The sequence below is a fragment of the Herpailurus yagouaroundi genome, unplaced genomic scaffold (genome assembly GCF_014898765.1).
Source record: "Herpailurus yagouaroundi ecotype Mexico unplaced genomic scaffold, PumYag 162, whole genome shotgun sequence".
NCBI classification, from domain to species: Eukaryota; Metazoa; Chordata; class Mammalia; order Carnivora; family Felidae; genus Herpailurus; species Herpailurus yagouaroundi.
In genome coordinates, this window is record NW_024412403.1 from 69,389,493 (window position 1) to 69,407,627 (window position 18,135).

Consider the following 18,135-nt stretch of genomic DNA (forward strand, 5'->3'; position numbering starts at 1 on the left):
TATCGAAGTGTTTGTTTACTTTTTAATGTATCAAATTTTATTATTCATGATGTTACTGCATGTGTGTGGTTGGAGGAGAGGGCAGAGCAATCTTTATATGAAGAAATAGGCATTTGGAAATGACAGGCCTGATCCCTGTGCCTGTCATATCATACATCCTCCCCTGTGGGGACAATTGGAATGTATTCTTGCTTCTGTGAATGCTTATTCCCGGTTCAAGCCTCGGGCTCCCTTTGCCCCTGGGGAAGGGGATGGCAGTGGTAGTGGTGCTGGGAAGCACACACTGCCTGTGACTGTGGCCTCCAGCCACACTGCTTGGGTTCGCACCCTGGCTCTGTGACCTGTGGCAGTGTAAGTAGCCTTGGCCAGTCCCCTACCTTCTTGGTGCCTTAGTTTTCTCATCTATAAAATGGAGATAATCAGGTTATACCTTGCAGGGCTGTTGTGAGGATATAAAGCTCTCATAGCAGTGCCTGGCACACAGGACCTATATATGTATATATCCAGTATAGGACCTATAGATACATATAGCCAGTCTTTTTCATGTAGTGACTTCATTTTTTGCCTCTTGCACACCTTCCCCTCTCTACCAAGTGGATTAGGGAAAAGATTTCTTGCCTCTGAGCTGGTGCTGCTTCTTTTCTCTCAGGTCCCCCTGGTGTCTGTGAATAGGGCCCATCTGTTGCACAGAGGCAGGGGCGTCACTGGAGCCTCCATGCCATGGGGATGTTTTCTCTTGATTTCTTCCCACAGGGTGTGGTCACTGTAAGAAAATGAAGCCAGAGTTTGAGAATGCAGCAGAAGTCCTCCATGGAGAAGCAGACGTAAGCTTCCTTTTCTTAACCTCCCCACCACCGTTTTCTTCTGAAGAATCAGTGACCTGAATCATCACAGTGACTTTCCCGCGCAGGCTCCGCAGCCACTTCCCTGATCCCTGAGGTCTGCAGGACTTCACCGTCCCTGAGTACACATGTTGTAGACAGTGGGGCCCATAGCAGGGATGGAGCGGTGCAGAGAGACGATGGGGTCATGTTCCCACGCTGTCCATGCGGCCTCTGCCAGGTCATGGCTCTGGGGTGAAGCCTCAAAGTTCTCTCTCTTTGCTCTGGGACCCTGGCTATTGGGAACAGCCACAGTCTACACAGCCTAATTGGCAGGGCAGATTTAAAAGTCTCATTTCAGCCCACAAATGAGAAATAATGCACTTTCTAGTGTGCAGTCATTCCCTGGAATATATGAGCCCAGGGAGCCAGCCACTCCCAGTGAAACACTGGCAGGTCCCGGGCGGGTTGGAGGCTGGCATCTGGGCTCCTCTTCTGCCAGCACGGTGTCTGAGGCTGTCATGCATGGTTGGCCTCTCCCCCATCCCAGAGCTCTGGTGTCCTTGCAGCTGTCGATGCCACTGTCAACAAGGCCCTGGCAGAAAGATTCCACATCTCCGAGTTTCCTACATTGAAGTATTTTAAGAACGGAGAGAAATATGCAGTGCCTGCGCTCAGAACAAAGAAGAACTTTATTGAGTGGATGCGAAAGTAAGTGTTGTGGTCTCAGTAGCACATCCTGACTCCTGGCTGGCGGCCACTGGAACAGGCCTGGAGGAGACAGAGTAAACCTTAGAGGCTGCTAACCCTGGCTGAGGGCCACAAGAGCCAAGGCGGACTGGATTTCTCCAATTCTAAAGCCACCTCTGGGGTGCTGGCCAATGTTCTCATGCAGCACATCACTGGTAGCCTTCCCGGATGCAGTTTCACCAGCACCAGTGCAGCGGGTGGCATGTCTGTCTTCTTAGACCACCCCCTCTCCCCGTGACCTAGCCCCAGGCTTCCTCATGGCGTTTTATTCCATCTGCTTTGATGGCTGGAGGACACACACAGCTCTTCACTCTCAGAGCTGAACTCATTCAGGACCAGGTCTGCTGGTGGTTGACCAGGCCTCCGGTAATGTGTCCACGAGGCAGCCTGTGGTGGTCTGGGGCTGACAATACAGATTGTGAAGAGCTCCCTCAGTATATGTATTAGTTTGCGGATTTATCACAACAGGTAACACAGACTTGGGGAGCTTAACAGCAGAAGTTTATTTTCTCGCAGTTCCACAGACCAGAAGTCCAAGATGAGACGTCAGCAGAGCTGGTTTCTTCTGAGGCCTCTCTCCTTGACTGTCTTCTTCCTCTCCACATCTTCACACAGTCTTCCCTCTGTGTCTGTGTCCTAATCTCCTCTTCTTGGAAGGGCACCAGTAAGATTAGGGTAGGGCTCATCTCAGTGAATTCATTTTAACTTAATTGTCTCTCTAAAGACCCTGTCTCCAAGTACAGTCACATTCTGGGGTACTTGGAGGCTGGGACTTCAACATGTAAATGGGGGCTGGGGGGGTGGGTATGGTCACAACTCAGCCCATAACAGCCTGCAAGTCCAGAGAACCTGAGTAGCCTCATAATTACTAGCCCAAGGACCTCCTCCTCACCCAAGGTCTTTGGAACCTGCAGTTCTTAGCATTTCCCTGTCCTATGAGGAAGAAGAACCATTACACAGGTACCCTGGGAAATGGAGGAAGTCCCAGGCCTTGCTTGAGAGGCAGAGATTGTTAGGACGTAGTTAAGGAGACTTTCTCCTATCTACACCCTTCCCCCAAGATGCGCGCGCATACACACACACACACACACACACACACACACACACCCTTGAATATTTGGGAATATTTCCTCATTTCAGCACTGGGTAGGCAGGGGAGATAAAGTAAAAGAAGACATATTCCAGCCTTTGCTGAGGTCCCTGGTACAAAGCATAGTATATTCCCATAGGAAAACCAAGACTTTAAGAGTCAAATGTAACATGAGAACCAAGCAAAATAGCAGCATCTAGATTGAGTTACTTTGTTAGGACATTTGTGCTCAAACTTAGGAGTATATATGTGTCACATTGTATTGAGGTGCTTGTTTAAAGTACAGATCCTGGGGCTGCTGTCCCTGAAGCTTTGATTCAGGAAGTGGGAATGGAACCCACAGCCATAGTGTTTTGAGAAATACCCACTTATAGAATGGGAACGAAGGTTCCACTAGGTTCAGGAGAGACCCCTGGGAAGAGGTGGGTGCACTAGTGAGGTCCTAGTCTCAGCTTCTCCCACTTTGTCCTGCTCATCACTGGGGGCAGGTTCTCAGAATAGCCTGGCCTCCCTCTTAGGGATCAGAGGCGAGTGGTGGCTCACTTCCAGAAGGGACAAGGTACTCCCTCTTCTGGGTTTTCTGGCGTCAGAAGCAGGTTACCATTCACACCTGCCTCTCCAGCCTCCCTCCGGTGCCAGAGCTGGTACCCTGGGAGGATTGAACAGGGTGGGGTTCAGGCAGTTTCTTGGTGCTTGCACTTGTGGTGGGAGAGCTGAGGGAATCAGGAGAGGCCTGGCTGCAGGTAGTGAGCACAGAGGAGCTGTGTCTGTTCTTTGCAGAGTCTCTCTGCTGCTGAGCACCTGAAAAGCACTGAGGGTAAAACATGGACTTTGGAGTCTAAGAGACCTGTGCTTAGATTGTGACCCTGGGCCATTTACTTGACCTCACTAAGCCTGTTCCCATCTGTAGAACGGAGACAACACTTTCCCAAAGACTCATCTAGAGAATTAAATGAGACTATTGTGCTTAGCACGGTGTGTGGTGTGGCAGTACTCAGAGAAAGGAAGCTGTTATTTGGATCTATAACTGACAGTATTGCCACATAAGTGGCAATACCTTCCCAGGCTTTGCCAATTGCTTTTGTATCTGTTGCCCATTTCATCCTCAGATCCTATGAGGTCAAGAGTTTTTATTCCTATTTCTTTGATGAAGGAACTTAGGTTCAGAGAGGTTGGCGGCCTTGCCCAGAGACAAATAGTAGTTCTTTTGGGAGCTCGGAAAGAATTCTCAGGCAGAGCATGAACAGCAGATAGCTCTGAGATGGAAGACCGAGGCCTGTCACGCAGGAGCAGGGTGAGGAATTTGGGTGAGGCCGATGGTGTTTCCAGGCTTGTACACAAGTGTGCTGTGAGTGACTGAGACAGGCCCACCAGCAGGCCAGCCCAGGGAGGCAGGATTCAGGGATAAGGTAGAGCAGGGAGGTCAGGTGTCGTCCACGAGCCAGGGTTAGGGCAGGGGACCTAGAGGAAGAAAAGGGAGGAAGACAGGGTGGCTGGGAGGGGCCGGTCTTGGTCACAGGAACAGCAGTGCCATTGACCAAAATGGAGAGGTAGCTGAGGAAAGCTGGTTTGGGAGGTGTGGAGGAGGGGGAAGAGTGATCTGTTCTGTTTTGTTAGGATTGGGGTGACCTCCAAGTGGGGGCTTCCAGCAGAAGTATCTGAAAAACACCTGGAATTAGGGAGCCTTGTTGAGAGGTCTGGACTCAGATCCTCCTCAGGCACAGGAATTATGGAAGCCATGTGGATGAATGGGATCTTTTGAGAATTGCAGGGGCTCAGATAGAACCTGAAGAGGAGGGAGACCCTGTGAACACTCGATAGAGGGGACTTTTGAAAGAGGAATGGTCCTGGGCTGGCTCAGCGCTGCACTCAGCTGGGTTCAGGGCTGGGGCCAGGGCTGAGGCCAGGGGTGGAAACCAGTGGTGCATGGGTGAAGGAGAGAGTGCAGGGGATGATGTGGCAGCACTGGGTGCAGACCACTCCCCAGAGACCCTTCTCAGAGAAGGAGCAGAGCAGTGTGGTTGTAGAGAGGGGGACAAGGCAACAAAGGCTTTTAAAAGACCCTGAGATCTGACTTTTTTGTTTCTGGGTTTTTTTTTTTCAAGTTTTTATTTAAATTCTAGTTGGTTAACATACAGTATAATATTGGCTTTAGGAGTAGAACTTAGTGATTCATCACTTATATATAACACCCAGTGCTCATCACGAAAAAATACGGAACGTTTCATGAATTTGTGTGTCATCCTTGCACAGGGGCCATGCTGAGATCTGTCCTTTTGTGAGGCACAATGGAGGGAACTAGTGGACAGAAAAAGACTGAAAAATTAGAAACACACAATGAATGCCTAGTATTTCTTAGAGCACATGGGCTCCTAGCAACTGTTAGTTGCTGGCCTGACTAGGTGCCCTAGGTACACTGTCTCTGCTCTTCATAGGGATCCCAGGAAATAGGTATCATTGTACTCACTTAACAGAAAAGAAAATGAAGCTCAGAGGGGTTTGGTAATTTACCTAAGTTCACACAGGTGATAAGCAATCTGGATCCAGACCCATCTCACTCCTTGGTCCATGCTCTCTCCACCAGCGCAAAGCATAATGGAGGGTCCTTCAGGATCCCAGAAGAGGCAGTAGGAAGAGGGAGGGAGAGAGAGGGGAACCCAGGCGAAGGAGTTTCTGTACCCATGGCAAGATGATGGCTGACACCTGGAGAGACTGCTCTGCCCTAAAAGGAGCTCAGGTCTTCCACACCATCACAAAATGGCTTTTTAATAAGCTCCTCAGAGGAAATCAGAATATCTTTGTTGATGGTACAGATTTATTCACGTTGGAACACAGGTTTTAAATTAAATTTTAGAAAGGATGCAAAGTGATTTCTTCTTGGGTGCTCCTCTGAGCAGGTGGGTGTGGAAGTGTATGCCCTTGCACAGGCCTCCCTTTATGACCGTCTCCCCTCCCTGCCATTCCTGCAGCCCTGAGGCCCCTCCACCCCCAGAGCCCACGTGGGAAGAGCAGCAGACCAGCGTGTTGCACCTGGTAGGGGACAACTTCCGGGAGACCCTGAAGAAGAAGAAGCACACCCTGGTCATGTTCTATGCCCCTTGTAAGTAGCTGGGGGGTGCTCGCCAAGGTGCAAGGTGGAGGGGTGGGCCAGACTGAACCAAGAAGATCCCTCCACCAGGGAGCAGTGCAGCCACAGGCGGACCCTGGGCTCATCCCTGCTGTGTCAGGGCTCCTCAGTTTCATCCCAGGCTGAGGTCTTTCCAAATCCAAGGCCTCTTCCTGTTAGCTCTGTCAGGGTCTCTCTCCCTGTTTCTGGGGAGCCTTGCTCACATCAGTCGTAAAGCCCTCTGCTTCTGTTTGTGGCAGGGGCCTGCCATAAAATTATTCAGTCTCATGTCCCTGGAATCTTCTAGGCTGCTTGCCTCCCACCTGCCAATTCCACCTACCCCTTGGCTCCTTCTGTCCCACAGAGCACTGACTTCACCTTAAAACCCTGGAATTTAGCCGACCTATTTTGGCCTCTGCTTTCCTGGTCTTCCTGAGTACCCCAGCCCAGTCCTCCTCCCTGACCTCCTCCACGTGGCTTTGATGCCATCGAGTTTGAATCTGTGGGAAAAGCACACCACATTTTTCTGAGCCAACTTCCCCCTCTATCCCCCTTTTAATCAAAGTTTAAGTTGAGGAAGTGACACGTGTGATTGTGACCTTTGGATTTTGTGTTGTTCCATCTTGAAGTTAATTGATATTTAAAAGGGAAGGCTCTTGAATTTCCCACTGTTCTGTTGCCCTTGTCTCTCTCCCCCCGGTTACAGCTCAGCTTAATGGAGTGGGGATAATAAAGCTTCGCTCTACAGAGAAGCCAGGCAACTCAATCTAGTCATAAACCTGCTTGCTTGTAGCCAGCCCTCCTGTTGCCTCCCCTCCTGCCCCACTTTTCAAGTGTCAGTAATCCGTAAAGTCACTCCTCCCTCTCACTTTCTGAGAGGGCTTGCCTCCTGCCCACTTTTCCCAGCCTCAGACCCCTGCCCTCAGGCAACAAAGTGTCCCTCTGTTTTTGCCTTTTCTTCTCCAGGTCAGAGCGGGACTTGGGCTCTCTCCATTCCTTGCAGAGCCTCTCACTGTCTTTGTCTGTCCTCATCTGTCCTTAGCATATGCCTAGAAGGCTGAGTGGGTTTTAAGAAGTTGTCTTCCTTCTGGGCAGAATGCCAGGCACAGGACTAAGACCCAGAAGATGTGTGACCTACCCAAGGCTTCGGAGCACTGAAGCGACAGAGCCCTCCCTGCAGCCTGGGCTGGTGCTCTTTCTGCCATAGACATAATTCAGAGAGTATGAGCTTTCTCAGCAGCAGTGAAACCCTGGCCGCAGAAGCAGAGGTCCTTGACCAACCCCTGGGTGGACTTTAGAAAGTCCAGACTACAAACTTTCCCCTGGGATTGCTCCCCTCTTTCCCCCAGACCTCTGGAGTCAGGACTCCTACCCCACTGGGGTGCTAACGACCTCCCTCACAGAACCACTGTGTGCTGGGTGGTATCTGGGGCCCAGGATACAAGGGAAGGAGGCATGGTCCCTGCCACAGCTCAAGGGCTTCACAGTCTATGTACTCTGGCAAGAAACAACTCGAAACAGCCCGTTCAGGGCTGCTCCACTGGGCGACTCGGCTTCCTTCAAAGGGCCTGGCACCTAGAGTTTCCCTTCTCTACTGCATGTTCCTGTGCCTGAACCCTGTTCCAGAGATGCTCATCAGGGAGGTGGATCTATCCAAAGGCAAATCTCTAAAAAGTTTTCAGTTATGAAAATAATATATACTTATTTATATATAGTATATGACACATCCTTATGGTTATGTACATATAAAGAACCTAATACTAAGAAAGATCACACACCTGATAAAGGTAAGTATAAAGTAGAAGCAAAAGCCAATCCCCATATCCTTCCTCAATCTCTACTGCTTCTCACCTCCCCCCATGTCCCCCACCTCCCATCTGCCTCTCACCTCCTGTCTCCCACCCACTTCCCACCTCCCCGACATGTCCCATACTTCCCAGCTCCCCCCCACCCCGTGTCCTCAAGCTCCTGCCCCCTCCCACCTCCCACTTCTTCCCTATGTTCCCCACCTCCCACCTCTTCCTCCCACCTCCTCCTCCCACCTCCTCCCGGTTTATACAGAGATCTTCCTCTGGCTATTTCATTGTTTTCTCCTGTTCCAAGCCCCCACTTTGCTCTCAGTGGTCTGGTCATGGTGACTGCCCTTCTTAGGCCAGCGTGCTGAGTCTTTAGCATTGGAATTTTCTGTCCTGTCCTCGGTCTTTCTTTCTGTCTTCCCACTCTGGGAAGTTTCTTTCCTTGCTACACATAGGTGGTGCCTTTTCAAAGAGCCCAGATTAAAAGATCATGCCTCTTCTGGCCCACCTGACACCTCTTGGGAACATCTTCATGCCCTTCCTAAAACAGCCTCCGCTCCAGTTATTCATCTGCCATGCTCTTTCTTTTGGATAATGATAAAATTAGATGCACCAGAAGGTGATTAATCTGAGATCTAGATACTTTAAATTGATGGTAATAGGAATTTGCACTAGGCTGACAATTACCTTTATACATTCGGTAAGCAAAGAGCTTAGAAAGGAAAAATTAATAGTGATACCAGGTTTGGGGGAGAGGATAACTTCTTTCCAGCCAGCCTAATGCTATTAGTGGGCATCCGTGTGCCGCTCACAGGGGACCGCTAGGTGCTGCGAAGATGCTGCTCTGGTGAGCCTTGTCGACCAGCACATTGTGCCCTCTAGATGTTTTGGAATCTATAACCATCATTCCTCTATAGTGTGAAATTTTCATGAATTTGAGCTATTCCCTCCATTGGGTCAGATTAGTAAAGAGTTCTCGTAATTGCCATTGAGGCCGTTAAAAAATCATCTGTTAGTATCTGCCACAAGTTAGGCACTCTGCAGCATTCAGTTCTGATAGAACTCACATCCAGCCCAGCTCTCTTCTCTACACCTGCAGTGGATGTTGGGAAAATCCTTTTCCTGCCCCTCCCCATCGTTGTCCACACTGTTCTGGGGCCCGCTGGCAGCTCCACCAGCCAGGGGCCATATGGGTGATCCTGCCCATCTCAGGAACTGGCTCCAACGCTAAATTCACATTAAAGTTGTAGCTCAGCTTTAATTTGGTTTCACAAAACTCTTTGAAATGCCAGTCGTTATTATCTTATTTTAAAAAGAGAGAAAGCAGATGGGCAAAGCCATTTCTGTTCCTCGCCTTGGCCGGCCCGACTGTTCACCAACTCTCCCCGTAGGGCATTTGGCCTTTCCCACCTGTGCTTTGATCAGAATTAATTACCAGAGTCAAGGAAATCCTCCCTCAAAGCAGTTCCGTTCTCATGGCAGTTGTGTTCAGTGTCTGGGGAATGGTAGAAAGGGGTGGGCTTGGGTTTGGATCTGCTCATGCTGAGGGAAGGGCCAAGAAAGGGGTCTGTCACCCCAGCTGACACAAGCATTGTTGTCACACCCTGGGCCTCTGGAGTTATGGGTCCTCATCCATTGTGATAGGCCTCTCTCCATAGTCGGGAACCCAGGTCCTGACAACCCAGTGGCTTATTCTCCTCTTAACCTGACCTTGGGTCTCCTGTCCCTGGATCCAGGGCTCAGGTTGATTGTAGAGCAGAGGATAGAAGGGTAGCGTGAGGACCTGGGGCCTGGTCTGGCTGCTTGGTCTGGGGTGGGGATTTGTTGAGAATGTAGACGTTAGCAGCAAAACATGAGCAGTGGGGGCTCAGACGGTTGCTCCTGCCACCACCTTTCTCTGTTCCGTTTTCTCAGTCGTGACATGGACAGATTTATTGTTGTCCATAAGGCAAGAGCAGGGCTTTGTAACAGACTCAGAGAGTCCTGAGCACACATTCTCCTTTTCCAGGCCCAAAGCTCCCTCTGTGCTGTAGCTCCCAGGCAGCCCTCCGTGGAAGGAGCTTGCAGAGCAAGACTGCAGTGACCATCTCCTCCACCCTCAGCCTCTTAGACCCGGTGTATGGCAGGAGGATGTGGGGTGGGAGGTCCCGGGCAGGAGCGGACCTGACGTTTGCACACAGACTCCTACAAAGCCCTCGTGCTGACAGCAGAAACACAGGGCAGTGTTTGAGGGGCAGAGTTGACACAGGACCCTGACAGTGTGGTGTGCAAGGGGTGGGAGTCAGACGAACCCCCCCCCCCCACCACCACAGTCTGTTGGGTGGAGGGAAGCTCCTGGAAAGGTTTCTCTATCAGTTCCAGGAGGGGCACCTGGCTCTGCAGCCTCCCCTGCACGTACGTGCAACATTCTGTCCTCTTTTTCCGCAGGGTGCCCACACTGTAAGAAGGTCATCCCGCACTTTACGGCCACCGCCAACGTCTTTAAAGATGACCGAAAGGTAAGAGACCCCTCTTTGTCTCTTGCCCTGCCTCTGACTTTGCTCTGCCGCCATTTCCTACACCTTCCTCCCTTCCCGTTCAGGTCCCCTTCCTGAATAGGCTCTGCTGAGATCAGAGAATTCCTGGGAACCAGGACATTCTTTTCATAAAGGCAGCATAGAGCAGGCTGAATGTTTGCTGTAAAGTCAGCTAAAAGGGATACACTGAACCGTTACAGCCCTTCATTGGAAGAGGGGGGCGGTAAAGGGGTCATCTGTTTATATTTTCTTAGTGCTTCAATCTTTTTACAGTAGGATTTGTAGTCATGCATCACTTATATAATTGAAACTACAAATAAAAAAATTCAACAAAAGTCAACTGGAGGCAGCCAAGGTGGAGGAGAGCAAGGCTGTGTGCAGAGCCTCATCCTGCCTAAGGGAAAGTCTCCTGTAGCTGCCAACCGATGAAGCATAAAATTAACAAGCTAGAGCTGCGGGATTGGATTAGAGGGGAGGAGAGGGGACCCCCCAGGCACGTCCCCCAGGCAGCTCCAGCAGTGAGGGCAGTGTGGGTCCCTCCCAGGTGAGAGCAAAGTGTGACTTTGGGGCCAAAGGGTGTGTGGCAGGAGAAGACTCTGGAACTCAGGCTGGTTTTTGGCTGCTTTTGGCTGCTGCTAAACTGTATGACTCGGAGAAGTCACATCAGCTCTTCAGGCCTTGAATTCTCCTCTCTCTAAGATCAGGGTGCTTCTCTAGACGATCACGAAGACTCTTCCCAGCCTGGGACTCTCTTCACCCAAGAGGCCCCAGAAGCGTGCTCACACATACCCAGACTCAAAGTCACACGCATCTCTGCTGTGGTGCCTTACATTTTTTTGAGTGAGTTCCTCAGGTGAAGCCAGGGCAGGTTGGATTTCCTGGGGTTGGCCTTGTGATGACATGTGAGAACTATACAGGGTCAGCAGGTCAGAGAGAGCCAGGCTGGGGCACGTGTGTGGGGAGGGGGCAGACTCAGGACTCAGACCCCAGGACCCTTCCCTGGACTCACGATGTCCTGTCATCACCCACAAGGTCTGGCTGTGCCCCTGTGGCTCACTTCTCCTTTTCTCCTTTGCCTGCCACTTGGCCTACATTGAGAGGGGCGTGGCAAGAAGGGGCTTCCCGTCTTCATCTCTGTCCCCACCTGCCCCCTTCTGCCACCCAGGGCCAGTGCATACACAGGAGCTCCTCCTGGGGGCCTGGGGAGGTCCATCCCGGCAGGACTCCCTCACAATCTGGGTGTTGGTTGGTTGGTGTGGGGATGCCTTTACTCCCTGGAGCCAGCCCAGGACTGTCAGTCACTCCACACTGACTCCCTTCACCCCTCACCCGGAGAACTCTGGGTAGACAAGAGAGTGGCTGAAGTATGGGGTCTCCCTGCACCCCCTGCCCCCTGACCTCCAGCTGCTCGGGTCTCCATGGCTCCAGGATCTGTGAAGGGATCACAATAGTCCAAGCAGGGCCAGGCCGGCTATGCCCATAGTGAGCAGCCGAGGGCCAGCCCTCCTCTTCCTCATTCCCATCTGCTGATGCACAGGGACGCCATTTCCATGGAGACCCCCCTCCTTCTCTGAGACACTGATATGCCCTTGCTTAATTGTCTTAACTTGAGCCAGTAATGTCACTGGCCTTTTCCGGGGGTCATTTCCTCTGTGTCATTCCCTCTGTTCTCTCCTTCCAGCTTCCCTTATTCTAAGCCAGAGATTACCCTCGCTCATTTCCAGGAACATGTTTACTCTCTCTGTCCCTCTCTGCCAGGCAGTTGGCAGGCCTGGGGTTCCTGGAGGTGGCTCTCAGTAACCCCAGGGAAGTGTTCACTCTTGGCCTGGGGGACTAAAGTTACTGGTGCCACGATTGCTGGGTGTGTCCTAGAACTATCACATCAGAGGTCTAGAGACAGTTCCAGGAATTTATAATTTTTAAGAGCTCTTGTACTGGCTACTGGCTGGTATTTGGGGAGTGGTGGCCCATCCAGCCCTCTCCTACTCATGAGGGATCAAGGCCCAGAGAGGACCGTGTCTCTTGCCCAGGGACACCTGGCTGGTCACTGACAGCCAGAACAGAGTCTCTTGACTCCTAGTTCTTCCGGACACCCATGCTGCCACCTCTTAGCTGGAATTGTATTTTTTTCTACCCAGAAGCCAGTCTCTGTTCCTTCCCCAATCAATATGCAGTTGGTTGTTCACTTCCATTTTCATAGCCAAAGTCAATATTAGCTCCTGCAGAGATTTATTTTACTGAATCAATAAATCCGCATGAGGCAGCTCATAGTTTAGCTGGGGAGCCTCCACCCCTTCCAGGAGCTTACTAGGGAGCTTTAGCAGTTGACACACTGGGTGGAGAAAAGGCTACATACTGCTAATGTTGGAACAGATGACCGTAGGGAAGGGGCCATGGAGGACAAGGACCTGAGGTGGAAGGCTGGTGGATTGCAGGCAGGGGTCAGGCGACCACTGGGCTGGCAAGGTGTGGGGCTGGGAGTGGGGCTGGCCTTGAAGGCAGCTGTTGGGGAGGTGTGAAGGTCATCCCAGGACAGGTGCCCTTAGGCAGCAGGAGCTGATGGAACCCTGGCCCTGGTGTGTTTAGTCCCTTGTGTTTACAGGGCTCTCTGTCCTTCAGAAAGGAAGGCTCTCTGAGGGCAGGGACTTCATTTGCCCTTGAATTCTCTCCAGTCTTGATGCCTGAAGCCTCTGTAAATGTTGACTGAATGAAGAAGCAATAATATATTTGATATTTTCTGAAAACTCTTCCACTGATACTTGAGAGCATTATGTCATGTTGTCCTCATCGTAGCATAACCAAGGAGATATTATTAATCTCCCATTTTACTCCCATTTTACTGTAAGATTGGATCTTACAGAGGTTAAAAAACTCTGTCAAACTTGTCCAGCTGGAAAGGGGCATCTGAGAACCAGATAAACAGGCATTGTCAGATGTTTCCCCAAAGCAAACTCAGGTTCTGGCCCTTGTGTGTAGGGGGTTTATTTGGGAGATGGTCTTAGGCTACAGCCTCAAGGATGGAGGAACGGGGAGCAGGCGGGGAAGGAGCCAGAGCAGGGGGGTTGATGAGCAGATTAGTGCATGGGTGATTAGGTTCAGTCCCTGGAGACCTCACGGGGGACCACATTCTCAAGCCCCGTCCATCACTGGCCTTACGCAGTGGTTCCCTGCAGCCAAGAGTTATGGGTGCCAGTTAGCAACTATTTGGCCAAGGGGCCACAGCAGGATACCAAGTACCGGGGAGCAGATCTCAAAGTGATAGCGTACATTCAGTGCTGTAGTTCAGTCAGTGCAAATCTGGAGTGGGTGTAAGGGGTGCAGGCATTTAGACAGGAGAAATGGGGATAGATGAGAAGCGGAATATTTGCTGTCTTTTTCCCAGAGTCTAAGCCCCTTCCTTTAAATTTTTTTTTAATGTCTGTTTATTTTTGAGAGAGAGAGAGGAGGGACAGAGCATGAGAGGGGGAGGGGCAGAGAGAGAGAGGGAGACACAGAATCTGAAGCAGGCCCCAGGCTCTGAGCTGTCAGCACAGAGCCTGACGTAGGGCTCGAACTCACAGCTGTGAGATCATGACCTGAGCCAAAGTCGACCCTTAACAGACTGAGCCGCCCAGGCGCCACCTAAGCCACTTCCTTTAGAAGGAGCCGCCCTTCACTTCTCTCTTCCTGTAGAAATGGAGGGTAGAGGAGCCTTTGCAGCCAGAAGTAGCACTCTATGTACGTGGCTGGCAGCTAGTTGAGGGGATTCAAAATAAGTACACATTTTTAATTTAGTCAATTTATAAAACCATACACTATATTTCCCACAGCTCCAGGGCATGTATACAAATTAAATTCATAATTTAAAGCAGATGCGGGGAGAGCAGCAGCCTGGAGCAACACTCATCAAACACTCTGTCAGCGTAGCAGAGGGGCATCGGCCGCTCACTGAGGGCCGGACGCAGAGGGCTGCCCGGTGTGTGAGGGCTCCCTTGGGCCGGGCCCCAAGAAGTGGAACGCCGAGGACAGTCAGAGGAGCACCTGCCTCGTGTTTCTAAATAATTCAGGAAGTGTTTTACAGGGTGAGCTGAGGTTCTCAGGAGACTGCAGGGGCCCACCTGCTAGCCCGGCGAGTCAGGCTCTGTGTAGACTTCAGCAAACGGCTGGGGGAAACCCACCTGAAGGAGACCGCTGCCCTCTGCTCCAGCCACGTGTTGCCTGTGGGAATGCAGGGCAAATGCCATCAAATCTGGCTTTTAAAGAGAAGCTGGAGAGCCAAACTTTTATATAAAATCTTCTGGCTCTTTTTCTAGGTTGGCAGCTAATTCAGGTTTATTTTTTTTTAATTCTGTGTGGGCCAAATAGAACAGGACTGAAAGCCAGATATGGATTGTGCGCAGCAAGTTTGCAAACTCTGCTCTGAGAAGTCTTATTATACAGACGTTATGTAGCTGAAGTGGGAGGGAAGCGTGAAGGCGGGGGAGGGGCAAGTGTGGCACGCTGGTCACCAGAGAGAGAGCAGGCCACACTTCACTCTGTCAGTCCCGCTGCCTGCAGAGCAGTGGCCCTGCTCACTCGGGCACGAGGTCAGTGACCAGTAAATGTGACTGTTGGTGGCCCGCAGGGCTCTTCTGCCTGGAAAGGGGGCCCCCATCCCAATGTGAATAACCCGTAGCCATAGAACCATGTGAATTGTGGCTATTGAACGATTTTAACTTTCTTTCAAGTACGGTAAGAGTTCAGTCTGAATGCCTTAATGGGCTCTGGTTCTCTGAGGCAGCGTGCTTATTTTTCTCCCTGGTCCCGGCATGGGCTGGTTTCTAGGTGGGTGCTCTCTGCTCAGGCCTTCGTGCACCTGCTGCCTCCTCCTGACTCAGGTCTCCGATCAAATGCTATCTCCTCAGAAAGGCCTTCTTGGCCAGAAAGGAGCCCCTCCGACTATCGTTTTCTTGAATCACCCTCTTTTAATTTCTTGAGAGCATTCCCTGGGCTCTAAAATGATCTCCCTTGTTATGTGTCTGTTAACTGCTTTCCTGCAGTAAGGATGGCAGTCACTTGACTAGATTTTTTCAAGGTCATCACTGTACCCCTGACATCTAGGACAGGCTTGGCACATAGCAGCACTTGGGTGAAATGCTGCCTTTCCTTAGAATCTCCCCTCCCTTCTTCTGTAATGCTTGTGTATGGTGTATTCCCATTAAGCGACCCTCTCCCCCCTTCTCTGCGTTGTGACCCTCAACAGAAAAAAGGTTCTCCCGTGCCTGCTTGATACCCTCTTATTTTGAAAGAACAATAATTAGGAAAAACTACCCAGCATGTGGAATTTGTTAGAAGGGCAGGAAGAGGCCAGTGGCCAATTTGGGAACCTCCTTCTGACCAAAAACCCTGTTTGCTGTAGTCCTGCTGAACTAACTCTTCCAGTTCCTGGAATGTGCTCCCCTGGCCGAAACTTCTTTCTCCTCCTCCTTCAGGACGCCGCTCAGACAGCAAACTAGGGCAGAGCACCTTTGTGCCAGTTCCCTTGGCACCCTGGACCACCTCCGTCACGTCACACCCCCTGTCGTGCCTCGGAGTTGTCTCTTTATCTGACTCCCCTGACCGGACGCTGAGCTCCTACTGGAGACAGGGCTTGTGTCTGGAGCCGGTAGGCGCGACTATAACAGCAGCTGACATTACTGACCACTAACCGTGTGCCAGGTCCTGTGGCCGATTCGCCTCCCCTGAATTCTCTTACTCAGTCTTCATAATTTCCTGATAACCTATGTGTTGTTATTACCCCCATTTTACAGATGAGGAAATTGAGGCTAGAGGCTAGGTAATTTTCCTTAAGTCTGAATATGCAACCAAGCCAAGATTTGCACTTGGGAAACTTCACTTCAAAGCTTTTGTTCTTAACCTTGGTACTATCCTCCCTCCGCAAACAGATGTTCAGGAAGTGTTAGTTGATAAATGAATGAGTCCTACCATGCCTCATAGAAATGAGCCTCACAAAACCTGTGGTGTTTACAGATGCTTTCAAGTCATAATTTCCTTTATGGCCATTATACTCTTGATTTTAAAGGGTAGTCTGAGTGTGCTGCAAGCTGAGTCCCCTAACCTTACCCAGCTGCCGTGAGAATTGGAAACAGGCATCACCAGTCTCAGTGGAGCTCTGGGCTGAGGCTGTTTGGTTCAGCTCATCCCTGCTATTGAGGAGAAAAAAAGAACGCACATGACGTAGGCCTGAAGTGCCGTCTGTGTGCAGAGGGTCCAGGCCCCAGGTCTCACGTGGGAGGCCTCCTGTGCTGACCCACCCTTTCTTTGGGCCTGTAGATTGCCTGTGCTGCTGTTGACTGCGTCAGAGACAAAAACCAGGACCTGTGTCAGCAAGAGGCCATCAAGGCCTACCCCACATTCCACTACTACCACTACGGGAAATTTGCAGAAAAGTATGACAGCGATCGCACGGTGAGCTGGGGAGAGGCATCTGCCCTGGGCAGGGAAACAGCCACCGAGGGGGCAGCAAAGGGAGGCTTCCAGAGCAGGGCAGAGGTCAGCGCTAGCACTCTGCTGGGAAGCAAGGGCCGTGAGCCTGGCTGGAAGAGTTCCCCAAGAGGTTGTCCCAGAGTCCAGCTCCCGGAGCAGGGACAGGTTCCGGGGTGTCGGAAAGGGCTCCCCAGTAGCCAAGCAGACTGTCCCCGCATTGCCAGCTGCTTCCACTGGCTGCTCCTCTGTCCAGAGAAGTGAGCACGTGGGGCATCAGGGAAGGGGGGGAGAGGGTGCACATCCACATCAGGGATTAAAGTTTCCTTTTTCTCTTTCTCTTCCCATTCCCTATAGGAATTGGGGTTTACCAATTTTATTCGAACGCTCCGGGAAGGAGACCACGAGAGACTAGGGAAGAAGAAGGAAGAGTTGTAATTTCTGCCTCAGAGAAAGCTTTTCCATTACACTGTGAATAATACCTGTTTTGTTGTTCTTTCTGAATTTCCACGTGTTCTGAAGACAAAATTTTTTATAGCCGCTTATGGCCATTTTGTACAATTTTGAAATAAAATTAAACCAATTGTTTGGTGGTGTGGGTTGTTTCCACGGAGCCTGTAGTAACAGGTGGGTACTCATGAAGTCCTCTTCTGGGAGGCGGGGCAGAGACTCTTGAGGGCGGGGACAGGGCATGAGGAGGGTTGCGCAGGGCACTGCCTCTATCAGCCATTGGAGAACAGAACAGGGAGATCAGACCACAGAATATCCTGTTGGAAATGACTGCTTCCGACAGGAAACGCATTAAGATAATCAGGGAAAACGGGATGCTGAAGCTGACGGTAACCAAGTACTAGCCTCTTCTGGATCATTGCGGTTTCAGTGTGTGTGCGTTTTCCTGGAACTCATTGACATGTTTCCCTTTCTTCAGCTATTTCTGTCTTCTCTGTTCCTCTCTGCAGTCCCTCCCTGCCCCCCCTTTACAGAAAAGCGAAGTCTCTGGGGACGAGTATAGTGGTGAAGCCCGGGCTCAAAGGGCCATCTAGAATGGAGTGGGGAAGGGGCTTTTGTGCTGCTGCTTGCTCTGCACACTGGCTGGGAAGGGGCAGGGTAGGGGACGTGGGTGGCATATTCTCTGCAGGCATGCAGATGCTGGGTCAGCATCGCCTCACCTGCCACAGTAACCTCCAAACCTTCCCCCGACCGTGTTCTCCATGGATGGGCGCCACCCAGGCCCCTGCTCTACCCTACATCTCAGTCTGCCTCCTGCCTCCATACGTCTCTCTCCTGACTGGCTTTCCCATGCTGGTCGTGCTTTCTGCATCGCTGGGTGACTAACACCAGCTGTTTGCCCAGCGGTGCTGTCAGAGCCAAAGCACCCTGTGACGTGTCTTGTCCATCCAGTGGTACATTTTTACGGGGAGAACAGCCCTGCTCCCTCTGCCTTGCAGCCATCCTAGCCTTGGATTTGGGCAGTTCAGAAGCGGGGTTGCCTAAGCACTTAGCTACTTAGTAGGGTGGTTTTGTTGGTGGCTTGGCCTTCAGGAACACTCTTGTCTCCTAGACCAGCCCCCCGCCCTGTGGCCTCTGTCCTTCTTGCTGACGAGTCTGCTGAGAG

The 18,135-nt window shown here is 51.2% G+C and overlaps 1 protein-coding gene and 1 pseudogene across 2 annotated transcripts in view; one reads left to right on the top strand and one right to left on the bottom strand.

Annotated features, from left to right (window-relative positions):
- The window catches only part of PDIA5 (protein disulfide isomerase family A member 5), a 92,136-nt gene extending 75,028 nt beyond the window's left edge, over positions 1-17,108 (top strand). Inside the window, exons 12-17 of one of the 2 annotated variants that reach the window (XM_040484706.1) lie at positions 754-824; positions 1,372-1,532; positions 5,631-5,761; positions 9,991-10,061; positions 16,371-16,505; positions 16,878-17,108. In XM_040484706.1, coding sequence (XP_040340640.1) covers positions 754-824; positions 1,372-1,532; positions 5,631-5,761; positions 9,991-10,061; positions 16,371-16,505; positions 16,878-16,958 — 650 coding nt within the window. In that variant the 3' untranslated portion in view covers positions 16,959-17,108. Of the gene's footprint in view, positions 1-753; positions 825-1,371; positions 1,533-5,630; positions 5,762-6,131; positions 6,712-9,990; positions 10,062-16,370; positions 16,506-16,877 lie in introns of those variants that run through there. The other variant, XM_040484707.1, reaches the window with a different exon arrangement.
- On the bottom strand, positions 4,870-4,931 carry LOC121036552 (uncharacterized; annotated as a pseudogene).
- Positions 17,109-18,135: the final 1,027 nt, after the last annotated feature.